Raw genomic sequence first — 25,884 nt, forward strand, 5'->3', positions numbered from 1 at the left:
AAAATGAGATACACGATAGAACTATTCATAACATATCCAATCTAATTAGATGTGATCTGAAAATAATATTTTCATGAATATTAAAAATAAAAATTCAGGTTAGTATTTATTTATTTATTTATTTATTATTCGGTTGCTTGTCCCATACAGCTAGTCCGCGTTTTCGAGTTGGCACTGCCATTCAATAATTTTATGGGCCGAAATTTCGGGTCAAAGAAGCGTTAATTAGGCCGCGATTGCTTGCAGTTAGTCAAAAAAAAAATCTAATCCTTAATTACAATCCCGTGAATCCAACTCATTGCCCACCTATCTTTCCCTTTATATATATATATTTTGAAACTATAGAGGGCATTGTTAGAAAAATTAGATGAGCTATGGAATGAATTATTATTTTTAATTATTCTCTATATTGTCATTCTATATTTTTCTAAAATAATCTAATTTTCTTTATCGTACTTTTCTTTAAATTTTAAGTTCTAAAAAATAATTCAACAGTTTTACCAAAAGGATCCAATTTAATGTCTTTTAATATATTTTTTTTCTCTTTTAAATCTTTAGTGATCATCAATAGTTTTACCAAAAATTATTACGTGATTACAAATTAATTGGATCAGACAAAAACACACTATCTAATTATTTGACTGCAAATTGTTAAGAGTTATATTATATTTTAATATATATTTTTATGTTTATGTCCAATTCTTACGATATATCTATAAAGCTTAGTCTAAAAGTGCTAGATGATATCTTATATCATCTGAGAGAGTTGTGTAATTTTTGAAAAAAAATTGAAAAATTATTTGGGATTAAGGAACAAATTCATTGGTTCTAACATTAATATATATCATCTCTTTAAATATATATATAATGCATATGTCATATATCCATTATATTAATATTTTTTTTATTAACACATTCAAATTCATTTTAATATTAACCTTCATTATATTAAATAAATAAATAAATATATTAATTATGTTCAAAGAATATAACTCTCATCCATATTAAAATACCTAGACATTAACACTGATGTGTGTGCTAAAGGCGTGTAAGGTAGTTTGTTGGCTAAAACTGTTATATATATATATATATATAAAGAGAAAGTAGGGGTGTCCACGGAATAAAATGAAAACAAGGGGTTCCTAAAAAATATTTCTTCCAATACCGGAGAGAACAATACCCGACGTGTACGTGAGGCAAATGGCGCCGAAGCGTAGCTGGGCCCACACGGACTTCAGCATATCTACCCAATAATTAACAAGGTATTCTTTTTAGTATAAGCGAAACATTTCCTACAAAAGGAATTCGGACAGGTCGGTCGCTTCGTACCACTACGCGGAAAGCCAGCGAAGGGTTCGCGTTGGTGGGGAAGAAGTGTAAGAAGCGGCTGCTTCCACTTCGATTTACTCCCTTTCGATTCCTTGATTCCTCAAGCAATCCTTCTCGTTTTGCTTCCTTCTCTTGATCTAATCGAGATTTTCGTGGATTCGAGCTGTTTAAGGTAATGCGGCTCGCGTTTTGAGGTTTGTTTGAAGCCGCGATCTTGAGCAGGTGGAGTCGTGACTCGTCTTGGAGGCGGCTGCGGAACGGACGGAGATGGTGCCTCTGGCAGTTCTGTTGAGGAGGGAGACTTCGAGCGAGAAGATGGAGAGGCCGGACGTGTTGCATGGTCAGGCCAGCCAGAGTAAGAAAGGAGAGGACTTTACCCTCATTAAGACAGCTCTCCAACGCGATCCGGGTGATTCTGACGCCACATTCTCGGTCTTTGCGGTACGAGATCGTTTTTACTTACTTTTGTTTCGGATTCTGAACTATTCCATTGGAGGCTACTGTGAGCTTGTCGGTTCTTTGAAATTGTTCTTGACTTAAAGGGGTTGCTTGTATAAAAAATGGCATTTTGCAATATATATGCCGGATAAAATTATGTATTTTTTGTAAAATATTTTAAAGCTTTTGTTCTTATCTCAAATGAGAATTTGTTAGTGTTTGGTTGGAGACTTGTTTTTTTGTTTTTGATCCCAAATTTTGTGTTCATTTGAGGCCTCTCGATCTCTTAATTTCCTTTTCGACTGTCAGTTCTTCTTGTGCATAGATAAATGAAATGAAGTTTCTCTGAGGATATGTTCCCTAGTGTTTTGACGCCTTCTCATCTTCCTTGGATATATATATACATTTTTAAGAAAATAAACACAGAAGGAATTATTTCCATTGAATGGAATACTTCTAGGATACGTTTAAAATGCTCTTATTTGGTAGCTTCAGGACAATTCAGCTTGAATTTTCAGAATTGACCCAAATACCATTGTGTGTCTTCATCGACTGATTATACGGTAGGAGAGTCTGCCAACTGCTGATCATGTGTGGTCAAGTGGCAGTCTGATAATCTACTAATCAGTGCTAAGTCATCCAAAGAAAATAAGTCAAAGAGAAAAAAAACAATTGGATGCCTTAATTAGTTAAGGATTGACATCGAAGGTGTATATAGTGTGGAAGCATGTATCCTGAAGCATTCATTGCTTTATTCCAAGTGTTTAGATATTAGTTTAATGTCTCCAACTAGTGAGGCCCATAGGATAGTAAGGTGAGAAACTTTGACAAACAAGATAATTGTAATCTGAATGCCACTTGGTCAAGAGACTCAAGGTAGTACTTGGACAACAGTCATCTTCAATTCCTTATATCCATTTGTTGGAATCAAGAAGAGTTACTTCTGTGCAAATTATCTGCCAGAAGCAACTCTTCAAATCCTTTCTGCACTGATTGAAATCAAGAAGAGTTACTTCTGTGCAATTTACCTTCCAGAAGCAACTTTTAGTTGGTTATGCAGGTAAGTAAACTTGTTCAAAGGGAACAAAACTGTCCCTGCAGATATTCCAAATTTTGGAGCAACAATGCTAATCTATAAAGTCCAGATCCATAATGCAAGCTACACAAAACTGAATACTATTAGTTATCACATCTTGGCAGGTTTCGACAGCATTGTTGCAATGTAAAGAACTTAATCAAGTCATTTATGTGATCTACTGATGATCTATGACAATGAGATAATAAAGACCGCTTGAGTTTATTAACTACATATGATCTGAAGACAGTCAGATCAATACGTACATGTAGCATTACTATTTTATATGAAATATTTAACAATGTTGATAAAGAGGTTCCAATAAAAACTACTAAAATAGTAGCTTTGTCAATATGTGGCTTTGCAAAGATCTACTGTTTGCTAGCACATTCAATTTCTCTGTTTTAGCAAACACATTTTCTAACTCCAATATTCTGTGATCTTGCAGAATATTTATTAACATGATACTTCTGTTTACTTTTCAGCTATTTGACGGTCATAATGGTTCTGGAGCTGCTATATACACAAAAGAAAAACTTTTGGATAATATATTGGGCGCAATTCCTTCAGATCTTAATAGGGATGAGTGGTTAGCTGCTCTACCACGAGCTTTGGTCGCAGGATTTGTAAAAACAGATAAACAATTTCAAAATATAGGTACGAATGCACTGTTGCATGCCAACAATTTGGCTTGCAGGGACATGATTTTAGTTCTTACATTCTTTTCTTGCATGAAAATTGTTTTTTCATTTATCCTGAAACTTATGAAAGTAGTTGACTCTTACTTTCTTTTCTTGCACTTTGCTGACACATTTTTCTCGTTGACTCAAGCTTTTTGACCGATACTGCATTTGTAATTAATAACCATGGCATTCAATTGTGTTCTAGTTACTCACAGATCTGATTGTTCATTATGCTTGATTTATCCTCACTTTGCTATTTTGCATAGCCTAATTTAGCAAGTAGTTGCAATTATTTGAAGTTTCTATGCTACTACATCAGCGACTGGAATCATTCAATTATTAGAAGAAGATATATCAGACTACCGATGATCATTTTCAGAATTTTATGCTTCTCATTGTATTAGTATTTCAATGATTTTCAAGCTTGGTGCAGTGAAAATAGTATTTATAGTCAGTTACATACATTATATTGCCTATGTACAAATGCTAGCCTCAGATCACATTAAGAAGTATCATGCATGGTGCATTTCTGAAACATTAAAGTTTGTTCATCGTTGTTGCAAAGTTTGCTACTTATATCCAGAATTTCAACAGATCATTCCAGAACATTAAACTATTAGATTACTTTAATCTTAATTTACTTTGAGCCTGCTTTTTCTGTTTTCTTTTGAATCCTTGTGATATTCTATTTTCTGTATAAATCTCAATTTCAGTAAACTGTCTTTTGGTTGTTTTTCAGCTCTTACTTCAGGAACTACTGTCACATTTGTTATAATAGACGGATGGGTAGTTACTGTAGCATCAGTTGGTGATTCAAGATGCATTCTTGAATCTGCCGAAGGTTCTGTGCTTTATTTATCAGCAGATCACCGTCTGGAAGTCAATGCAGAGGAGTATGTTTCTTCTCTTGATGATCTTGTTGCTAAAAAATCCACCTTGTGCTGAATGTGTGATAGTTGATTCTTTTGAAGGGTTGATCGCATAATAGCAAGTGGAGGCGAGGTTGGGAGATTGAATATAGTTGGAGGCGCAGAGGTTTGTTTATTCCAGACCATTTTGCCTTATTTATTTATTTATTTATTTTCATGTTCAAAGTTGACAAAAGTAATGTATACTGATTTTTAATAGAAAAAAGGTTTAGATATTTGTATCATGTAGCTTTATGCTTGTTCATCAATTAAAAGTGAACTTTACTCTGGCAGCAAGATACCCCTTACCTATTCTTTCTCGATTTATTATAATAAAATTAGCATTTTTGGTGGTCTCAATTAAAAGGAAAACAAGAAAAAGCTCTGTTAACAAGAATATGCTGCCAGACCTAAATTTGGCTCCATAGGGTTTAAATTTGTCTTGGTAGATACAAGGAAAGCAATATTTGTACTGCTTGGTGTGGGTGATACACGGAGTTGGCATGGATAGGACCGGTAAAACATGTAACTTGTGCTCGTGCTTAGAAACTTAATTTTCTTTATAAAGCAATAGTTGGTTTCAGTTTTGGTAGATGAGTAGAAGTGGTATGTAAGCCCATGCTGACTGGCTCCAAGTGAAATTCTAAACTATGGAAGGAACATTAAACATATCCTCCTCATTTCTTGTTTCTGCATTATCAAATAACAGGAGAATAATCAAATTATCATGTTGTCACATTGAATTATAATTCTAATAGCTGCATGAGTACTCCGATTAAAGACCTATTTTTAGTTTCTCTATAGTCATGCTTTATTCTGGTTTGCTGCAACTTTTGAAACTATGATGTTCTTTTTATCTTAGTTATGACATTATACTCACATATTTCCTTTTCTTTTCTAGATCGGTCCTCTCAGGTGTTGGCCAGGTGGTTTATGTTTATCGAGATCGATTGGTGATAAGGATGTAGGTGAACTTATTGTTCCTGTACCTCATGTTAAGCAAGTGAAGGTATGCAATGATTTAAAGGGGATTATCTATGCTAGCATTATGGTCATTTGAAGCTAATTATATAAATAACATCGTCTTTTCTTTGAGTTGTTGCTTATTAAGTATCAGACTGTTGGTGGCTTAGATCAAAAAGGAAGGGATTGTTTAATCTCAACCCAAATCTAACATATTTAATAAATGGGTCAAAATGTATGATTCACATAAACGGCTGATCCGTTTACAATGGTTTAATTAAACAGCTTAGACCGCTTATAAATGACTCATGTGACATGACCTCTATAATTAAACAGGTCATAAATGGATTGAATGACACAACCCATTTAAAAATTTTAAATTACAAATAGCATACGAACTATTTTTAATTATATAAAAAATTAAAATATAATACATACGATTGCTACACTATATATTCTATTATATTATATATTTACAAACTTATATAGATTCCTATTAAATAACTAATGAACTATATATATATTTATAAATGAGTCACAAATGAGATGAACCATTTATGATCTTACCTGATCAGTTTTTGGTGGGTCATAAATGGTTTAACCAATTTAAGACCCAAACTCGATTACCTCAAATCTAAACTCACAAAATTGTGGGCCAGGTTGAGTCATGTAAATGGCTCAGGCCAACTTTTATTTTCTCTAGCTGAACCTGTTTGGAAATGGATCTTGTAACTAAGGATGGAATTGATGATTTGCAGTTGTATCTTTTTGCATTTTTCATGGTGAAATGTTGGAAAAGTAAATTGCATAACTTTAACAGGATACTCAATGTTTGAATGACCAAGTGTAACTTGGCTCTTTGTATTCTGGAGAAATCCACCATGAACAAATGGTTTCATGATTGCTGCAGCTCTCAAATGCTGGAGATCGACTTATTATCGCAAGTGATGGTGTTTGGGATGCTTTGACTCCTCAAATGGCATTGAATTGCTCGCGTGGCCTGCCGGCAGATGTCGCAGCCCATCAAATTGTCAAGGTACTTAGTGGCTTGCCTATTTTTTAGTTGTGGCACAAGCACACCCTTGACTCCTTTTGTCAATATTTGATATCCTCTTTTGCAGGAAGCCGTGCAAGTGGAAGGACTCAAAGATGATACTACTTGCATTGTGATCGATATATTACCACCAGAGAAAATAACTCCTACTGCACCACCAACCAAGAAACAAGGAATGCGTGTACTCAAACAAATGTTCAGGCGGAAGTCTTCCGAGTTATCATCTAATTCTGATAGGAACTTTGTGGAGCCAGATGTTGTGGAGGAAATATTCGAAGGAGAGTCTGCACTGCTCTCCCAAAGGTCAAAAGTTTTGGCTAAATTTCGATAACTCTTTTGCGAACAATTCTTCAGTTACTATGGCAACTTATCAAATCTTATAAGAAAAAAAAAATTAATCAAGCAAATTAGCTTGTCATGAGTCCCATGAGATTTGGCGTTTCTTGTGACACAATGAGTACTTTTCAAATGAAATGCAGGTTGAACGCAGCGTATCCAATCCACAACCTGTTCAAGCTTTACATATGTGCAATATGCCAGATCAAGATGAAACCTGATGAGAGCTTTTCTGTCAATGGAAATTCACATCAGTCTGGAAGACTGCAACCCTGGGATGGTCCATTTATTTGCCGAAGTTGTCAAGAGAAAAAGGAAGCAATGGAAGGAAGACGACCTTCAAGAGGTAAATGAAACCAATGGATCAATTTGTTCACAAAGTTCACATAGTTCCAAATACTAAACACTAACATTTTTTATACAATTCCCTTAACTATCCAGATTCTTCTTTTCGAAAAAGTTCAGGAAGTGAGTAGGCCTGTGAAATATCATTAGTGTAGAACTGAAGAATTCATGCACATGAAGCGACAGTGAGGATATATTTCCTGCATTCACTGACCATCATCAAGCTATGCTCTTGCAGAGATAAGAATGGAAGGTTTTTAATCCTTGAACTAAAAAACTGTATTTAGTTGAGCATCTCCTCACAAATTATAGAAGACTTAAACAAACTGATCTTTCTGCTTAAAATCTCTTCAAAGTTCCTGACCCAATTATTTCTAGATTTGTACATAACATCAAGAGAAAATTAGAGTGATCACTCGCATTTCTACCAATTTATATATACACTGGGCGATTGTAGAACTTCCCTCCTAATTGCTTATTGTCACATAAGATTATGCTCTCATCAAATGATTGGAGAAATTGATTAATTGGGTGTATTACTGTTTAATGTGATACTAATCTATGATATGTTCTTGGAATACTATCAGCTTCAATTTATTACTGTTCTGGTCTCTTTTTTTAGGAATATTTTTTTATCACTATTTACTCAAGTGGATTGTTTATTTTAATTCCGACTTTTAATGAAATGTTATTTCCCGGCATTTTGTGGCCGATGCAAATGATTAACGTGTTCTTCATGCCACCCAATTGGTTTCATTTTTGTTAAAAAAAAATCGATGAAAATTCATTGACAGTAAATCTCAATGTTTTCTTGAATGATTTATCATTCGATTTTGGTTTGAAATCTTAATAAATAGTTAAATATCTGCTTAGTCTAAGTCATAGGTCAATGTGTTGTTTGATTTATGTAAAATTTGTTAATTATATACTGCTTGTTTCTTCTCGCGCTTGTTGTACTTCAATAACGTTTGCATGTAAGGATGATCCCGCGGGTCATCCGAGTTGGTATGTGGCGGGTGTTGTCACAATGAGGTCGCAGGGTTGATCCTCGGGACAACTGAGGAATAAATCCTCTATCCCTATATTACACTCTGTATGTCACATGCTCGCTCGGATACTGTAATTTATCCTCCTCGTGATGATCTTGAGTCGGGTACGGCGGGAGCGCTGGGACGAGCGTTTCACCTTTTTGTCACAACGTTTGCATGTAAGAACAAGTTCCACAGACTTGTTTTATAATTATAAACACAGGCATGTCCCTCGGAGACTCAATCGTCCACTTTTAGAATTAATTGAGCGAAGACTCATATACCTAAATTAACCAAAAAAAAAAAATTATAAACACGGTCTTTCTTGTTTGAGCTTTTCATTCAGTCTATAGAAGCTTAAAAGTTTAGGGATGAGCCTAGGACATAATGCAAGTAGTGGGTGTATGATATTTTTGACGTAATGGACATGAATTGATTTTCAGTAACTGACGACTTGAGATTTATCTCACCATGTACCTAATGTCTGTGTATCTATATTTACCTCTAGCGCAGGCGATGGGTGTATGATATCTCTAGCGTAATGGACAGGGATCGATTCTCAGAAATTTTGATGAGATGGAGTTTATCTCACTATGTACCTAATACCTGTGTACTTACATTTATCTCTCTCCATATCCTTAGAGTTGACATTTGAAAATCGTTAAGATAACATATTTATCTTTAAAAGTTAAGGGACACTTCTATATCCCTGGGGATACTGGGGGCTGTTAAGATAGATCTTTCAAAGTAGCATAAATCTCTGTCGAGTGGGGGATCAGAGAAGTACTTGTTTCCTTCCTCTTCCAAGTTCCAGTATTGGTTGGGGTTTGGCGCCACGTAGCCGAACTCGGTGGTAGAATTGTCACACAGTTCGAATCCTCCAGGATTTGTTTCCGAGGAATTAAATTCCTCCCAACTAAGAGGCTATTTGATATCATGGTTTATCATCCTTCCGTGGCCCTTGACACAAACCGTGGAAAGATAAAGGGTTATCACTTTTTACCCCGACAATATTAATATTGATTGGGGTTCATGATAATAGACATTTCTGAAGCACAGGAGGAAATGGTCAGACTATCGTCTAATACAATCAGTCTAATGAAAATTATGTAAGCCTTTATGTTTTACAATGACATTTAACATTAAAATGAGAAATAATTTATAAAATTATATATACACACAATTTTATATAAAAAAAAACCTATCTAAGTTTTCAGATTGCCTCATCACTCTTTCCCTACAACAGCATTCACATCTTGAACATCAAGTTAGAAGTCACTGTATCATCATATTTATCAGGATTGACAAAAAAGGAAAAAAAAACTTGGTGTGAATGAATGAATAAGTTGTCTATGAACATATGCAAGTTTCTGTTGCTGCATTACAATGTGATTCCTCTCCATCAACTAGTCTTAGAAGATGCTAATTTGATACCAATTTATATTATTCCCTCTAATTTTTCACATTATACAAGCTGCTGGACTCCTATGAACTCCTACTACCACCCTGACAACTATATGAAAAATGAGAACTCCCATCGGATTTTTTTTCCCGAGACAATCGATCTGCAAACACTAGATTCTTACCCGGTCATGGTAACATGATCAGTGGAATCCTTTGCTATCTTTTCTGAGCAAACAATGAATACACAGCCACTAAGTCTACATAGCATATTCATACAAAATACGAAGCAGCTCAACTTGAAACTTCTGTCCAACACTTAAATTCATGGTGCAGCAAATAAGATACCATCTTTGATGCCTTCGGAATGCACAGTCAAACCTCAACCGAGGTGGCAATTGGGTCTCAACTGATCCTGCACAATTCTAGCACCTGAAACCTATTGTACACCTTGGGATTTAGGTTGCTAACTTCCACTGTGATTCGAGGAAATGGCACCGTCTTTGAGTTGCTGTAGCAAACCTTGCAACGTCCTCTGCAGTGCATCAGCAACTAGCCTCAACCTACCTTGGCTGGTGTCGGCTGCTGAATTGTCATTAGCATATTCCGCTGCTTTGGCCATCCTATGCTGGCAATTTTCCCAATCCTCGAGTCGCAACCAGCATGCTCTACCCCCGTGGCTTCCTTCCATTCCACGGAAGGAAAAATGGGCATTCTCACCAAATGAGTATCGTAGTCTAACAGACACACAATACGGTAGCCAAGCAGCTCCACCAGCAGCATTCATGTGAGGTATATTAGTGGGGTCAAGTACGAAAGTAAGAGCAAAATCTACCAGATTACGCATGCGATCGTGATGTATATTACTTTTTGCACAAGAGGACTCCACATTGTTGTCTGAAATAGACCCCGAATGATTCTCCAAGCATAACTCTATGCGCGACCTTTGGGCAGTAGCTATGTCTCCACCATGGGCTTGTGATAGTCCTTTCTTCCAAGAAATTAGCTTTAGGAATTCTTTAAGAACTGAAATAGGCAGCGTAAGGAGTGTGATGAAGGAAGCAACTCTAGAAGCATCATACGGCTCAGATGCAACCCTCCTGCTGAAGTAGTCACATATCTCGTTGATTTCTCCTTGAGCCAGTTCTTCTTGAGCATTACTTTGATTCTGCTGCTGCTGATGATGGTGAAATCGTTTCACACTCAGAACTTGCAGAAGTAGTTGAACTCTGTGCACACTGACAGCAAAGACGTAGCCTCTACATGGAAAGAAATAAATCCATTAAGTTAATGAAGTCAACTTGGAATGCCAGCTTAAATTGCAAAACGATTCAAACAAATAAGTTCGATCAATGTTTGCTACTTGATTGAATTTCTCAAAATATTTTCCTACTTAGATGTATGATGCAGTTAACCTACCAATCCTTTGGTCTCAAACCCATGAGAAGGACCGAGGGCTACATTAGCCCTCACAAACAATGTAACCTATAAAAAAAACTTGTCACTGAACCCAAACCGTTGGGAAACACAAGCTTGTTTTTATTATCATGGAAACAAATAGCAAACAGAAATAACATTCACAACAGCCTAAAAGTTGTAGCATATGTCAAAGGAACTAGATTTCTTACCCGACAAAAAAACGCAAGGCAGGCTGCTCTTGATCTAAATTCAGAAGAGCCCCTTCATTGTCCTTTAAAATTGAGCCTAGAATTTCTTTCAAGAGATCAGGCAACTGTGCAAACAACCACAAAACACCAAGATATTTGAGGATGCCACGTAACACCTTCTTTAAAGCCGCAAGAGGAACCCAACCACCACCATAGCCTCCATCATCACCGAGCCCAATAAAAGCTGTGTTAAGCTCTCCTTTCACATGAACTGGGAAACCAGTACCTGGAGGTATTCTCAAAGGTACCCCAGATATACCAGGAGCCAAACCTGAAGAGGCTAGCATGGCGCTGCTGACTCTTGTAATGCTACCCCCTACTTGATTTCCAACAGCAGAACTTGGTCTTGAAATACCAGCACCAGTTGCAATAGTTGCACGGTTAGCATTAGGTGTTAGCTGTTGCAAAACTAAATTTGCATTTGAATTGCTTGAACCCAGCTGCATACCACCCTGTGATGCACCGGAAAAATTGGGCTCCAAAGCATTCAAGCCTTGAGCAACATGTTCCATAATGAATGGTCGAAACTGTGGGCATGGTAATGATCCACCGACTGCAGGTCCTCCTTTAGGAGGTGTTGCTGGCTGTAGCCAAACCTGATCACCAGCAAAGCAGCGCATATCCACAGCAAACTTCTTCCGATATATTATCCGAATCCAATATGGACCTCTCAATACAACTGAAACATCAAAAGGCAATAAAGAACTAGGAACAAGTCCTGGCCCTCCTCTCCCTGCAGCAGATAAAACTGCAGCAGTTTGGAGACTGTGATTGCTAAGCTGGGCCATCAGTGTAGTAGTTGCAGGAGCACCAGAAGAATGTTGGATTGGAGTTGAAGGATTGGCTATTGAACCATGAGGTGAGAGAAAATGGCCCTGCCTCTGACCAAAAGAGTGGGAAGCAGTAACCACCGGAATACGAGCAGGACGTATTGCACCATAAAGAGCAAGTAAAGGACCAGCAGTAAGTCGAATGCAGTCCAAAAAAGATGCAACTTCACCTCCATTTATAAAATCTTCTAGAAACTGCATGTATAGAGTTAATTGCATCATATATCTCATTGAACTTTATCATGCTATAACAAATAAAAGGTAATCACCTTACCGGTGTGAAATGAAATACTTCAAAGGGGAAAAAAATCATCATACGCATGAAAGAGGTATACACTTGATGGTGAGAACGCTTCTAGTGCATCATCATTTATTTGTTATAGGAAAAAACAATGGAAGAACCAAATGGTGCATATAAGTCCCATGAAAAAAGGCTATGTAAATTTGATTCAAATGCAGAAAATTTAACCGAGTATTTTCATGGCAAATAGCAGTTTAAACCTTGAAATGAAATAGAAAAAAATGACGCTCTATTGCTCTATATTTAAATGCCATTATCACATGCAGATATTTATATATTGTCATTTTTAATTAGGAAATATGTAATTGCAGCGATGTTATTTTGAAAACTATGTACATACCTTTGTATGTGTCCAAAGTTGATCAGGGGAAACATGCATAGTACAACCTTCCTTGCCAGCTTCCCACTCAACAACAAAGTGAACTATAACAGGCATTGAACCATAGCTAAACCATAGACTCATCAAACCAACTGCTTCAATTTTGAAGGTTTTCCTCATCTGTTCGGATAACTTATCTACTGCTTCACTGACAACTTTAGTTTGTGTCTTTGAGTCAGTAACTGTGTTATCATCTGGTTGATCATCAGTTCCCAAACCAATGAGATTTCGCATTCCACAAGCAAATAATCGGGCATTTGAAAGCCGACGTAGATCTGATACAAGCTTCTGAATGCTATCATCTTCAACACTCTTATAACTTAACACAACACCATCTGGATCATAGTGGATGTGTGAGTCAATGTCAGATATATTGGCGATACGTACACCTGAGCCCCATGAAGTGGTATTTCCTCTGTGAAGTTCCCATAATTCCCCAAAGTAAGAATCATTGATTTTCACATCCCAGCACATGGTTCCAGGTTTACCAAGGCGCAAGCATATGTGCTGCCAAGAATCATCCCTGGCAAATGGCAATTTCAACCACAAGGTTGATGATGGAATTCTTAGGCCTACTTCTTCTACATAAGGAATATCTAGTGAACCCATTTGGCTAGTTAGCTGAGCATGCTTAATGCATAGTGAGCAGTGCCTGACAACATGTAGGAGGACAGAAACATACAACTTTGAAGGAGCAATGCCATTAATTGCTTCAGAAAGAAGATCCCCATATATATGTCCACTCGTTCTACGAGATATTTGTGAAGAAATTAGTGCAGTAGATGGATTATGAGCATCAGAGAGTTCTGATATTTTCCTCCTTTTATTGTGCAAACAACTTGCTTGTGTTCCAGAAAAGGATGGAATAAAATCAACCAGGGTGCGCTTTCTCCCCTTCTGTTTGTGGGTGGCATTGTAATCTGAGGTGTATGCTCCAGATTCTGGTGTAGGATCTATAAAATGTGGATTAGCAATGAAAAAGGTTATAGAACCAAACAGTTTAAATAAAAGGCTACTGTTACATAAGAAAAGAATCAGTCTGAAATATAAAACTTACAAGGATTAATCCAACCCGCTGAGTTATGCCCAGTAACTTTTGAAGATGCAAGCAAGTTGCCAGTTGATGAGTTTTTTAAAATATTTGGAGTCTGGCTATGGTTAGGGAGTGGAGAGCCAGCTATCCGAATGGAAGGCATTGGTTGACCTGGCACGTTCCCTTCAAGCATACTGGACTCTTTTGGTGGTTCATCCACAGAAGGGTACTGACCAGCCTCAGCAGAATATGGAGCCTTAGAATTCATGTCTTGATCAGACCTGAAGGTTGGCAATTTGTGAATGGATGGGAACTTAATTGAGCTGGAAGAGGAAAAGGAACCAGTAACATCATTCTGAATTGAGCCTTTTATGCTGTGTATCACATGCAGTGAATTAGATGAGCCAGGAACTTTTGCAAGTTTATGAACATGAGGCTGTTGTAACTCTCCTTCCAAATTAGGTGATGAAACATTAGCACTAATACCATGATAACTATTTGCATTTATTGTATTAGATAAAGGACTTTTATGAGACAAGGCCAACTGATTTGTTGAGGGCAAAGGTTTGTCAAACTCAAACACTTCATCAACAACAGATGAAAAGCTTGTTTGTGACAATCCAGGAAGTTGGAGAGTTGCTTCTGCTGTAAAAAGATGTTCTCCAGCCTGATTAAATGCGCTATTACTGGGTAAAGAATGAAGCTTCTCCAAGTCAAAAAGGCTCATATTCAGTTCATCATCAACTACTTGCATTTGACCAATATCAATTTTGTTAACGCGTATTACATTACCCGAATCATGGAATGAGTTCAAATTTCCATCTGAATCAGATCTAGATTCTAGTAAAAGAAAAATTGGCTTAAAATCTTTGTCAACTTGCATCAACAAATAATAAGAATTTGCACACTGAGGAAAACCCATTAAAAGAAAATCTGATCCATGCAATATGGACTTGGGAATCTTTAAAGTAGTCGATGAATGATCACAAGCCTGCAATGCAGACAGCATTATTTAGCAGAACATACAAGTTATAGAAGTCCACTATATCTCTAGAAAAGATCGACAATCTTAATGCAACATAAACTAGGCAGGCATATTTATGAAATGACTAGTGAGGAACATAATTTCAGTTCAGTTCTTCACTTCCATTTTTTCACAGCACACAGTTTTGACTTGATATTAGTTAGTATATAACTTCTTTCTTGCAATTGCTTCAGTTCCAACTATGTTGATACAATTGCATCCAAACTGACATGTTCCTAACAATAATATTTGTTGAAAGAGTAAACATGGTGAACAACTCTACTTAAAAATTGAAATGAGTTACACTCACTTCAAAAGAACCCAAACCTAAAATGAAGACTAATGTTATGGTTTGGCTTGAGGCCTTACTCCACCTAATCCAGAAAGAAACAAATGATATCTTCATTCTTTTCTTAGCACTTGTGTATTATTTATGTTACTCAGTCCTCTTTTAGCAAGGTTTAAATAGCATGCAAGTGTTTCAAATAGTTTAGAAACTAGCCATTTGGTTGGGAATCTAGGCAGGCACGCCCGCTTATTCAACCCAAATTTCATACACACACACCATCACGATAATATAAGCAAATCTCAACTTCATGAGCCACTATTTCCTAAAAATTACGAGCATGAGAAAGTAATTCTAAGTCTCTCATCACCAATTAATCATTTAGAAGCAAGCTAAAGGCAAAGCTCAGCTATAAAGGGGTAGCCCGGTGCACGAAGCTCCCGCCAATGCGGGATCTTGGGAAAGGGTCTATTGTACGCAGTCTTATCCTACTTTGCAAGATGTTGTTTTCGTAACTCAAACCCGTAACCTCTCAAATTGTTTACTGAAAAATGATACATAGTTTCCTATCATTAAAATAACATAGGATGAGACTTAGTCCAGCTTCCAACAAACTTAGCCAGATTCCTAGGAAAATTTATCTCAAATCTCTCTCAAACATGTTGTGAAAATTGAAGGATCACATTAATAACTATAAAAAAATGTTCAAGCAAACAGCATTACACAGATGCATATTAGGTTCGTTAGATGCAAGAAGGATCCTAGGCACCATGGCCTTCATCTCTTGAGGATCAAGGTGCTTACACAAGGGATGCAGGGACATTAGTTCCTAATAAGTCATGGAGAAATATACAGACATACATATTACATATACACTCACCAAATCTTACCATTACACGGGAAATGATTACTTCACATTAGGGAAAATGATTTAGCATGTGTGAATGTTTCATAAAAGGGCAGTCCAGTGCACAAAGCTCCGGCCAATGCGGAGTCCTAGGGAAGGGTATATTGTACGCAATGTGTGAAAGTTTCATATCCAGTGTAATTTAAGCTACTAACTTGTGAAGGGATCACAATTATAGCTAAATTGTAATTCAGAACACAAGTCCCATCCTGCGTGCAACAACAGGAGGGGTGAAGTTAAAAGATGAAAATAAGTCCTGGTGGTCTGATCAATGTGCTATTATAAAATAGAGGACGTCCAAGGTTATGTGCAAAGTGTAGCAGTTATATTAAAAGAGCAAGTAGAACTTGAAAAATTGAGTTTAAAAGCAAGGTAAGGGCTTGCACCCTCAAGCACATCAACCTTAGCAAGCGTCCAAGCAAGGATGACATAAATTGCCCTTCAAGTGATAACTAAGACATTTGGGATTTTAGTAATACTGATGCAAGTAAACAGGTAGAATTAATAAAGAAAAGATAATCCTTGAAAGTTTGCCAAACACCACAAAAATATATTGATCTTACCACTAGATATGCTTAATGCAGTCCAACCATTAGGTATAGATCAAAACCAACAATACGCTTAAGCGAGGGACAGACAAACAAATTTACCGGAGGAGAGAACCCTAAATTAATAATTTGGAAGCTTGTGTATTCATGTAGGTCATACATGAGGACTGACTCCTCACATTCAAGCCATACATCCAAAAGCCTAACTGCTTGGGATGACAAATGCTAGTGAATACCTACTGCTTTGAAGTCTCAAATAATAACATAATACATACAATCTTTTATATTCAATGCAGTAATATAGTTGTTTTATCTGAAGAGCCATGTAAGTTTTAATGTGCATTTTCTTTCTGATGTCACATTTATAAAAAGAATTGAAAGAATACCTGTAGGCCCAGAAATCTCCCAGCTGATGCAAACAAATTGAGAATACTTTTGCTTTTTAAACTTGTGAATACCTCCACCGCACTAAGGCTTCCTTGGTTTAAAGCCCCTTCAAAATCAACAAGGGTAGATGGCGAAAGGGCATTCTTGGAAGAACGTAGAAGGAACCTGCCACTCCTGTATCACAATACAAGATTAATACAACCAAACAACAGTATGCTTTCAAAGATAATCTAAGTTAAATCAGACTCAAAAGCAAGGTTTAAAACCTTTATTCATGCCATGCCAAAGTTTCGGTCTCTCACCAAAAGGATACAATTTCAGGTTGTGTCAATACAATTTTGGTGTGTATATATATTTATATATATATGGGTTTGATACCCTGAGCAATGTGCGTGCATGACGCCCAGGATATCAAGATGATCTGATATTTGTTGGCATATTACTGCAAATGCAAATCACAACAGGCTAAAAGCATGCACCTAAGTTTTGACTGAAAAAGATAGATATTAGGAGCTGAGTTATCATTGGCAAAGAGAATTCCCATGATCAAAGCTCACATAGCAATTGGTGTCTCTGCTAAACCTAGGAATTGACGTATATGATCATTTAATTATCACATTCAATATGATAAAGGAAAGAAAATTAAAAAGATGCATGTTGCTAGATGTACCTTAATTTTTATTATTCTCCAGATATGACAAGCAGTGAATTCCAATTATGTAGATTGCAGCTACATAGATCTTCTCCTGCCATTAAGCCCCAAGTAGCAATAATTTTTGCTAATAAATAATAATTATCCATATCATTAATTATGCTAAGTAGGGTTTTATGCCCTCTTCTATCTCTCATTCAACTCTTATTAATTCAATTAATCTATGGAATGCATATCATCCTAACTGAGTTTTTCCTTTTCTATATCATCCACTTACTTTGAATATAAACCAGATTCTGAGGGCCACTCGATTCTGTGCCAAATCCATGTTTTATAAATACCACAACAACAAAGTCAACACAGAATCAAAAGTTATATGATTTGCATTTAAATCCATTTAAATCACCTCCCCACTTGCACCAAATTCCCATGCTTCATCAAATAGGACAATCCAGTGATAGCCAAAATTCAAGCTGCCCATCCAAGCGTTCACCCAATCATCTTCAGGCATGTATCGTGCATTAGGCATCACCTAAGCACCTAATCATCTACAGTCGTGTATCCTGAATTTGGCATCACCTAAGCACTCAGCTTGGCTTAGGCAAGGCGAAAGGCATTTACTTGGTTTGAAATAGACAAGAGAAAGAAAAAAGAAAGTACACACGCACATCAGGCACGGCATTGCCTCTCTGACCTCAGGTCCCAGCAAGAACGTACAGCTCTTGGCAACACCAGTAAGGTCACCAAGGCACTTAATTTTCTACATGCATCAGCCCATATTTATGCATTCTCCTACAAAGCTATGTACATTATAAAATAGCCAAACTAACTGATCTACGAATGGCAAGATTACTATATCCTTTGACATGCACTCATGAAGCACTACTGAATCAAGGGTGTTATGCCTGATACAGTGAGTGGCATCATAATCATTTGTCATACATGAGGATATATTTTTCAGAAAATATTCCTTGCTGCTCCACTTTATACCTAGTAGACCTGCAGGATCGAGTCACAGGTCGAGATCCGAATCCGTACTTGGTCATGCAACACGTAAAGGGGAAGATAGGAGGAAAGACTCGTCCTAGACAGAGTTCAAATTACTCAAGTTTTTCTTCCCTTCTTCATTGATAATAACACTCTTATATAAGGAGTCAATTACATGGACTATTCAAGGAAAAAAGGAAAAGACCAATCGCTAAAGGAAACAAGGAATCAAAAATAGAAAGACCCTTTATTTATTTCTACTTATAGCAGTAGCAAATTTGGGCAGTAGCAAATTTATTCTAGTAGCTAATTAGGTAGTAGCAGATTTATTCCAAACTGACAATTTAGGCAATAGCTAATTAGGTAATAGCAGATTTATTCCAAGCTGGTAATTTGCTTTCGATTATAGTGGCATCCAACAGGCGTCCACCTTGGCGTCCACATCATCACTCCCCTCCTCGATGTTGAGCTTGTCCTTAAGCTCGAAAGCGGGGTATAATGTCACGAATAGCATAGAGGGAAATTTCCGAATCCACTTCCCCCTCTTTCTCACCTTCCCTGTCATCATCAGACACTTCAATCCAAAACAAACGTTTACACTTGTGACCCGTGGAGTAGGATTCATCATAGTTAAAACATAGGCCCTTGGAAATTCGTTCTGCCATCTCGGCGGGGGTCTAATGATGCAGGTGGAGTCTCCTTGTTGATGTCCCCCATTGTCTTGGTCTTCGCCAAAGGAGGACCTCCACTACTTGTGTTGAGCTTCGTTGTGGTCCCACCCCAATTCGTGTGCAATAACCCCCCGCCTTGATGGAAGCACTGCTTTCGTTCTAATGCCCTGGCCATATTCATTGCAATGCTTAGATTTTCAGGCTTCTACAATTCGATGTCGATATGGAGATCTTCGACTAGCCCTGAACAAGTCAACCTGTTGTTGTAGTCGGAGGTCCGAGGTTCGGGCGAGGTGGGACTGGAATTGCTGCTAGTAGTCTTCTATCGAGCCCGTCTGCTTCAAATTTGCTAGCTCTCCCAAAGGGTTGTTGCTCATAGGCGGCCCAAAGCGAATATGACAATGTTTTTTAAATTGCTTCCAAGTCATATCTGGCTCTTCTGTTCCATTTGATCAAACTAAAGTTGGGCTTCCCCAACCAATTGGAAGGTAGCAAGGCCAACCTTGTCGGTTTCTATGGTCCTTTGGTTGGCAAAGAATTTTTCGCACCTTTTAATCCAGCCCAGTGGATCCCCTTCTCCAGAATAGGTGGGGAACTCAATCTTCGAGTGCCGGAGAACCAAGGTCCCACAAATTAGTGATTCAGGTCTGACCTCCGAGGCTTGGGTCACACTCCACACTAGTAGGGTATTTGCGGTGGGCACCGACTGTCGTCTTGTCTCTTGAACAGTACGAGATAATTCGATCATCTGCTCCTCTAGTCCTCGCTGGCAGAAGGTGATCTACTCCATGAAAACTTGTTGTTGCGAGATCAATCTTTCTATGAAGGTATCGAGTTTAGATGTGATAGGATCCATGTCACCCATGATCGGCTCTGATTCTAAGTTGTTATGGTCCTGAGTGCAGGATCGAGCCATAGGTCGAGATCCAAATCTGTACTTGATCATGCAACACGTAAGGAGGAAGAGAGAGAGGGAAAGACTCATCCTAGACAGAGTCTAAATTACTCAATTTTTCTTCCCTTCTTCATTGATAATAACACTCATTGTATAAGGAGTCAATTACATGGACTATTCAAGAAAAAAAGGAAAAGACCAATTGCTAAAGGAAACAAGGAATTAAAAGTAAAAAGACCCTTTATTCATTTCTACTTATAGCAGTAGTAAATTTGGGCCGTAGCATAATTTGGGCAGTAGCAAATTTATTTCAGTAGCTAATTAGGTAGTAGTAGATTTATTCCAAACGGACAATTTAGATAGTAGCAGACTTATTCCGGTAGCTAATTAGGTAGTAGCAGATTTATTCCACGCTGGTAATTTGCTTTCAATTATAGTGGCGTCCAACAAAGGCGTTCACCTCGACGTTCACCTCGGCGTCCACATCAACCTCATGTCGAATCCTAACCTATAATGGTTGTTCATGAATGTTCTACTAGCGGCGAGATTACTAAACCTATGACAAGCACTCCATGGGGTATTATGAACCAGGGGAGTTATGTTTGATACAGTGAAAGCATAATCATTTGTCATACACGATGATATATTTCTATGAGAATTAACTCTCGACCACGTATTCCCTATGTAGAAACCAAACCTGTCAATGGTTGCTCTGGCAAATGATTCTTAATAAAGTTGATTGTCTGGACGTGAAATTGAAACAGGAAAAAAACCATGAAGTATCATTCCGTGAAATCTTGGGGGGGAAAGTTAAATAACCTGATATTTATTCCAAGGCTAATATATGACATCCCACAGGTTCGCACTTTTAGTACTTCATCCCCACAATAGTCCCCGATACTAGAGTTTTCCCTCTGCAAAACAAATTGGGAAAATAAGAATGTAATTATAATTATATTTTTCACGACAGGAAAGCATAGAACTCTCATGTGAAAGTAAGAGACCGTAATTCAGGGCATGTTCACAGCATCAATTAATTCATTGTTAACTAAATGATACTAATCGTAGTCACACAGGTCACATGAATGATTTTTATCTCTAGCAAAATAAAATAACATTAAAAGAGTATCCAAAATTTTTGACATGGTAATCATATTGGTTGGATAGTTAGTCAAAAGTTTCACTTTTTAGCTTAATCAATGTACGAATAAGTTGAAAACGTGTACGATCAAGCATTGATATAATAATCAAACTAGCAAACTAAACTATTGAGTAAAACAATCTCATTAGGAGTACCATCATGAATGAATGTGGGATAGATATTTAAATGTTCGCTCAAGTTAGCTAGAGATCCGTTAAAAAGACATTATAGAATAGCATCTTTTGATGAGAGATATTAGCAAGAGGCTTCGAGAAAGCTAGTGTTTTCTAAATTATATGTAGCCAGTAGGCAAACAAAAATCCATGGGTATTTGAACCGGAATATCTGGGAAAAAATAGTATATTTATGGAAGAACAGGAAATCCTTTTGAACAACCTGTCTTAATTTCAAATATATTGGAACAATTGATTATGAAGTTTTTATATGTTTATTAGTTAATGGTCAAACTCCTAGTTTTCAAATATAGATTATAAAAAAAAAGGCGGCCCGATGAATGAAGCTCCCGCCAATACAAAGTGCCAGGAAAGGATCTATTAATCGCAACCTTACCCTGCTTTGCAAGAATTGTTTCCGAGACTTGAATCTGTGACCTCTAGGTCACACGGCAACAATTTTACCATTGCGGCAAGGCTCCCCTTCGTTTTCAAATATACATTATAAAAGATAAAAACTTGAAAAGGTTCAATATACACAATCTAATAAAGAAACCATCTAGACAACAATACTTAAATTATCGTGCTACATACCTTTGTCAAATTTGCATCTATATTTTCATCTTGCTTCAACACAACATCACTTGAACTTCGACAAATGTTAACACTTGTGCTCAACTCTCTCAGGATTTCTAGTAGACGAGTGTGCCTATTGCATGAAATAGCTCTAAGAAGGAGTTTCTCTACATCAATACAACTTTGATCAAGAGAAAATGCAGCTTCCTTGCCACTACAAGGGTCCAATACAAAAGAACTATGGAAACACTTAATTTGTGTATCTTGCCCTGGTTCAATTTTGAGAAAGGGAGATGAACCAAAATCAGATCCCCCGGAACCTTTGTCAGCTTCTAACCAATAAATGATTTTTAAGCCAGGAGTTTTGAGGCTAGTTGAATCGAGTTCACCATCTTGAATTAGCTGTGAAGTACCAACATTCCCTCCTTGTCCTGTACTACCATCTGAAATAAGCTCAAAGCGTATTGCATCCTTCCACCTACCTTGACGTAGTATCTGAACTTGTCTCACTAAAGTGTCCATAACAAGAGCAACACATAGTTCATGTAGGACTGTGTATAAGGTTGAGAAAGGGTTTTCAGAAACAGCCATTCTGCGCTCAAGATAATCTCCAAGAGCACATCTCCGTGATTCTTCAAGTTTAACATATCCATTTTTCTCCCCAACAAGCAGCTCTATGTTTAGTATCTTCCATAATGATAGATGACCATAGTAGCCCAAGGTAAGGTAAACTTTAAACTCGCCATCCACACGGAGAACAGTAGTACCATTAGAAACAGTTACTTCATTTATTTCTTTTGGAATAACAACCTCCAAAAGTTTGGATCGGAGGATTGTGTCCAATTTCTTTAAAGTTGGTTTTTGCTCATCTTCAGAAAGCGTACTCTGAATATTCAAATCTTCTATGCATTTTGGTAGCTTTCGGTAGCTCCCAGTGAGAAGGACCTCAATAGCAGAAGGAACATCAAATACAGGAGCACGGGCATGTTGCAGCCCCTCATGCATATAAAACAAAGAATCTGCTGTTTGGGTGAAACAGGTATCATGGCTGGAAAGAGTTGCTGCAAGTTGTTGGCAATGTTGGATTAAGGTCGCCTGCACAAATCGAATGAATTTATGTTATATGAGGATGTGGTTTAAATGCCAATACTCTGGAACCATATGAGAATTCAATTCTCCAGCTTGATCCTGAAAGCTGACTGTTAACTGTAACTGAATTCAATTCATCATGTTTTACCTTAAAGCTAGCAAAAAAAAAAAAAAAAACATTTGCATAACTGGTAGTTTATGGTTCAGTAATTCTGTAACTGCACAGGGTACATCTTGTGAAAAGGAATTTCTAAGTACAAGAAAAACAAACCGTGACCTTTAACTATTTGGGAAAAAATATCAACTGATGAAGTGCGAAAAAAAACAAAGGAACCCAAAATCAATTTTGTAAGTGGAACACAAAAGACTTATTAGAGGCAAAAAAAAAAAATCATTAGATTGGTAATCAAAGAGAATTTTGTTTAGCTAAGTTTAAATTCATCACTATAAGTCGGTATAGGATGAATCAGAACCTTCTAAAAATCACATGCCAACCTGTACCACTGATCACTGCAATAGTTAGTTCACTAGGAGAAAATTGGAAGATGTAATAAACAATTATAAGATTAACCACAAAAGATGTAACCTTGAATAATTAAAACTTTCATCACTAAACTAAAAAATTAAAGATTCCTCTGAAATTACTAAAAATTGCAACTATATCATCAAATGAAAGCAATAAGATTGACTTAAGCATTATCGTTCATGACAAAGTTTGAGATTGCAAACATAAAAGCATCATATGATTTACATCCTAACCTATCATGTAACAGTACCTCAGTCTTCAACATCATCAAGAGTTGAAATATAGAATTTCACCCCATCTAAGGTATTTAAAAATCACAATTATAAATTATCAGTTGTATAAAATTTAAAAAAAAACACCTACTGACAAGATTGGTAATCATACTTCATCATCACACCATAATTGGCAGATGCATATGACAAACATACAGCACTCACAAAAAAACATAAAAACCAGTTCGCGATACATTAAAAATCCATTTTTATACACACAAGATTTCCAGTTATCCATATAGGTAATTATTTTTCCAGCTTATATCGAGCTTGTATTTACAATGTGATTGCCAATGCTAAATTCAGGCTACAGTTATCTCTATCACTTGAAACTTCACATGCTATCAATTGATCAACTCTAAGAGCTAATACAAATTCTAGTTGCACAAAATAATGAAGGATTACTTTTATTATGTAAGCAAAATAAAGCTACTCATCTCTTACCTCCTACATTGACTACACCTACATCCAACATTGACCAGAATCACATGTCTCTTACATTCTTGTGGAATAATTAAGATCCAAAATGATTTCACCTAAGACAGTTCATATGTGGCATGCATGCTCAAAGAAAATAACTAGCTTTAACTTTAACTTACAAATCAGATAACCAAAACATGCAAAATCTAACATCACCATGTTAAGGCTAGGAGTGAAATGAAATCACAAGCTCTCCTTCGTACAACCTGGTGGTGATCCACCCAAGAAGTTGGCATGTAGGACTGTAAGAAAGGTGTATGGAGTATGCATAAAAGCTAAGATGGTCTGATTCAGAACTCCATTTGGTCAAGCTTAACTCAGACTATCCAGGTGCAGAATACCAACCATTGCAAACTTTGACATGAGAACTATTTGATACAAGTAGCAAAAAAATAAAGCATGCACATATCTTGGGAAACATGTTTTGGAGTTGCACCATAAAAGTTGAAGTTTTCACTTGTTCCCTATACAAGCTCAAGGTCCAATAAATCTCAAGCTAACAAACACAAACACAAACACAAACACAAACACGAACACGAACACGAACACGAACACAAAATGTGCATGTGCGTGTGAGAGAGAGAAAGAAGGGTAAAGAAGATTAGCACATTGTAGGGGGATAGTAAACAGTTGAAACAACTATGCAGTGCCCAATTAAGCTATTATGATTCTCAGAGGCACTTTTTGATGGCATCAAAAGTCAATTGCTTCAGACTTGGCTTCTAGCGCAAAAAAAATTTAACCTCCTAAGCCAAAATCCAGATTTTAGCAATCGGTAAAAGGAGTGGCACCTGCTGGCACCACTTGGCGAGCACGTGGATCCGCAGAATCCGCTGTTGCGTCTTCGCAATGAACTTAAGAATGTCGATCTTCTTCTCAGAATCCGATCGCTGGTCCTCCCCCTGCCGGTACCTGTCCACCAGCTCCTTGAGCGCGAGGTACGAGGCATCCGTGGCCCTCTGCACGAGGGTGGAGAACTCCACAGTCTGCTGCCCAAGCTCTGCCGCCATCGCCCTCCCCGCGCCGCCGCCGTCTCCCTCGCAACCTGCGCCGGGGGCGGGGGCACCACTAGGGTTTCGATTGCGCACCCCGAATCCCGTCGATTGGATTCAAACGCCGGTCCTGAAAGGCCCAACCTCGGTGGCCCTCCGCTAATTCTGCAAATCCCAAATCGAAGCCCGTTGTAGGGCCGCGGAAGCCGACCGGAGAGGAGAAATCGCAGGCGAAAAAGCGAGGGAGAAAGGAGGCAGGAAAAGCAAGCAATCGCGAAGAGAAGAAATAAAAGAGGTAGTTTTAATTTATAAATTGGCGAAAAGAATTGGTCCACGTTGGATTTCCTGCCTTGCAGGGTCCTCTAATCCTCAAGTTCACTGTGCGTTTGATTGGCTGACACGTAGGGCCCACCGATAAATTTGAGATACATAATGGATTTCGGAGTATCATACATTGTGCTTTTCGTGCTTATCACCAGCAATTTTTGCTGTCGAAATCTTCGATTTT

At 37.5% G+C, this 25,884-nt stretch overlaps 2 protein-coding genes across 2 annotated transcripts; one reads left to right on the forward strand and one right to left on the reverse strand.

Moving 5' to 3' along the window:
• The first annotated feature begins 1,326 nt into the window (after window positions 1-1,326).
• LOC122008626 (probable protein phosphatase 2C 12) lies at window positions 1,327-7,711 on the forward strand. Its single transcript, XM_042564422.1, has 9 exons — window positions 1,327-1,770; window positions 3,328-3,499; window positions 4,265-4,418; window positions 4,497-4,560; window positions 5,335-5,442; window positions 6,307-6,432; window positions 6,518-6,753; window positions 6,930-7,132; window positions 7,228-7,711. The coding sequence occupies exons 1-9, from the start codon at window positions 1,597-1,599 to the stop codon at window positions 7,260-7,262; spliced, it is 1,272 nt and encodes a 423-aa protein (XP_042420356.1). The 5' UTR covers window positions 1,327-1,596; the 3' UTR covers window positions 7,263-7,711.
• A 1,778-nt stretch (window positions 7,712-9,489) lies between these two features.
• LOC122008625 (mediator of RNA polymerase II transcription subunit 14-like) lies at window positions 9,490-25,651 on the reverse strand. The gene is made up of 8 exons (XM_042564421.1): window positions 25,176-25,651; window positions 22,036-23,112; window positions 20,947-21,041; window positions 16,922-17,096; window positions 13,795-14,761; window positions 12,699-13,690; window positions 11,189-12,252; window positions 9,490-10,819 (listed from the first exon to the last, which is right to left on the reverse strand). The coding sequence occupies exons 1-8, from the start codon at window positions 25,392-25,394 to the stop codon at window positions 10,027-10,029; spliced, it is 5,382 nt and encodes a 1,793-aa protein (XP_042420355.1). The 5' UTR covers window positions 25,395-25,651; the 3' UTR covers window positions 9,490-10,026.
• Window positions 25,652-25,884: the final 233 nt, after the last annotated feature.

This window comes from Zingiber officinale, chromosome 8A (assembly GCF_018446385.1).
Source record: "Zingiber officinale cultivar Zhangliang chromosome 8A, Zo_v1.1, whole genome shotgun sequence".
In the NCBI taxonomy this organism is placed as follows: domain Eukaryota; kingdom Viridiplantae; phylum Streptophyta; class Magnoliopsida; order Zingiberales; family Zingiberaceae; genus Zingiber; species Zingiber officinale.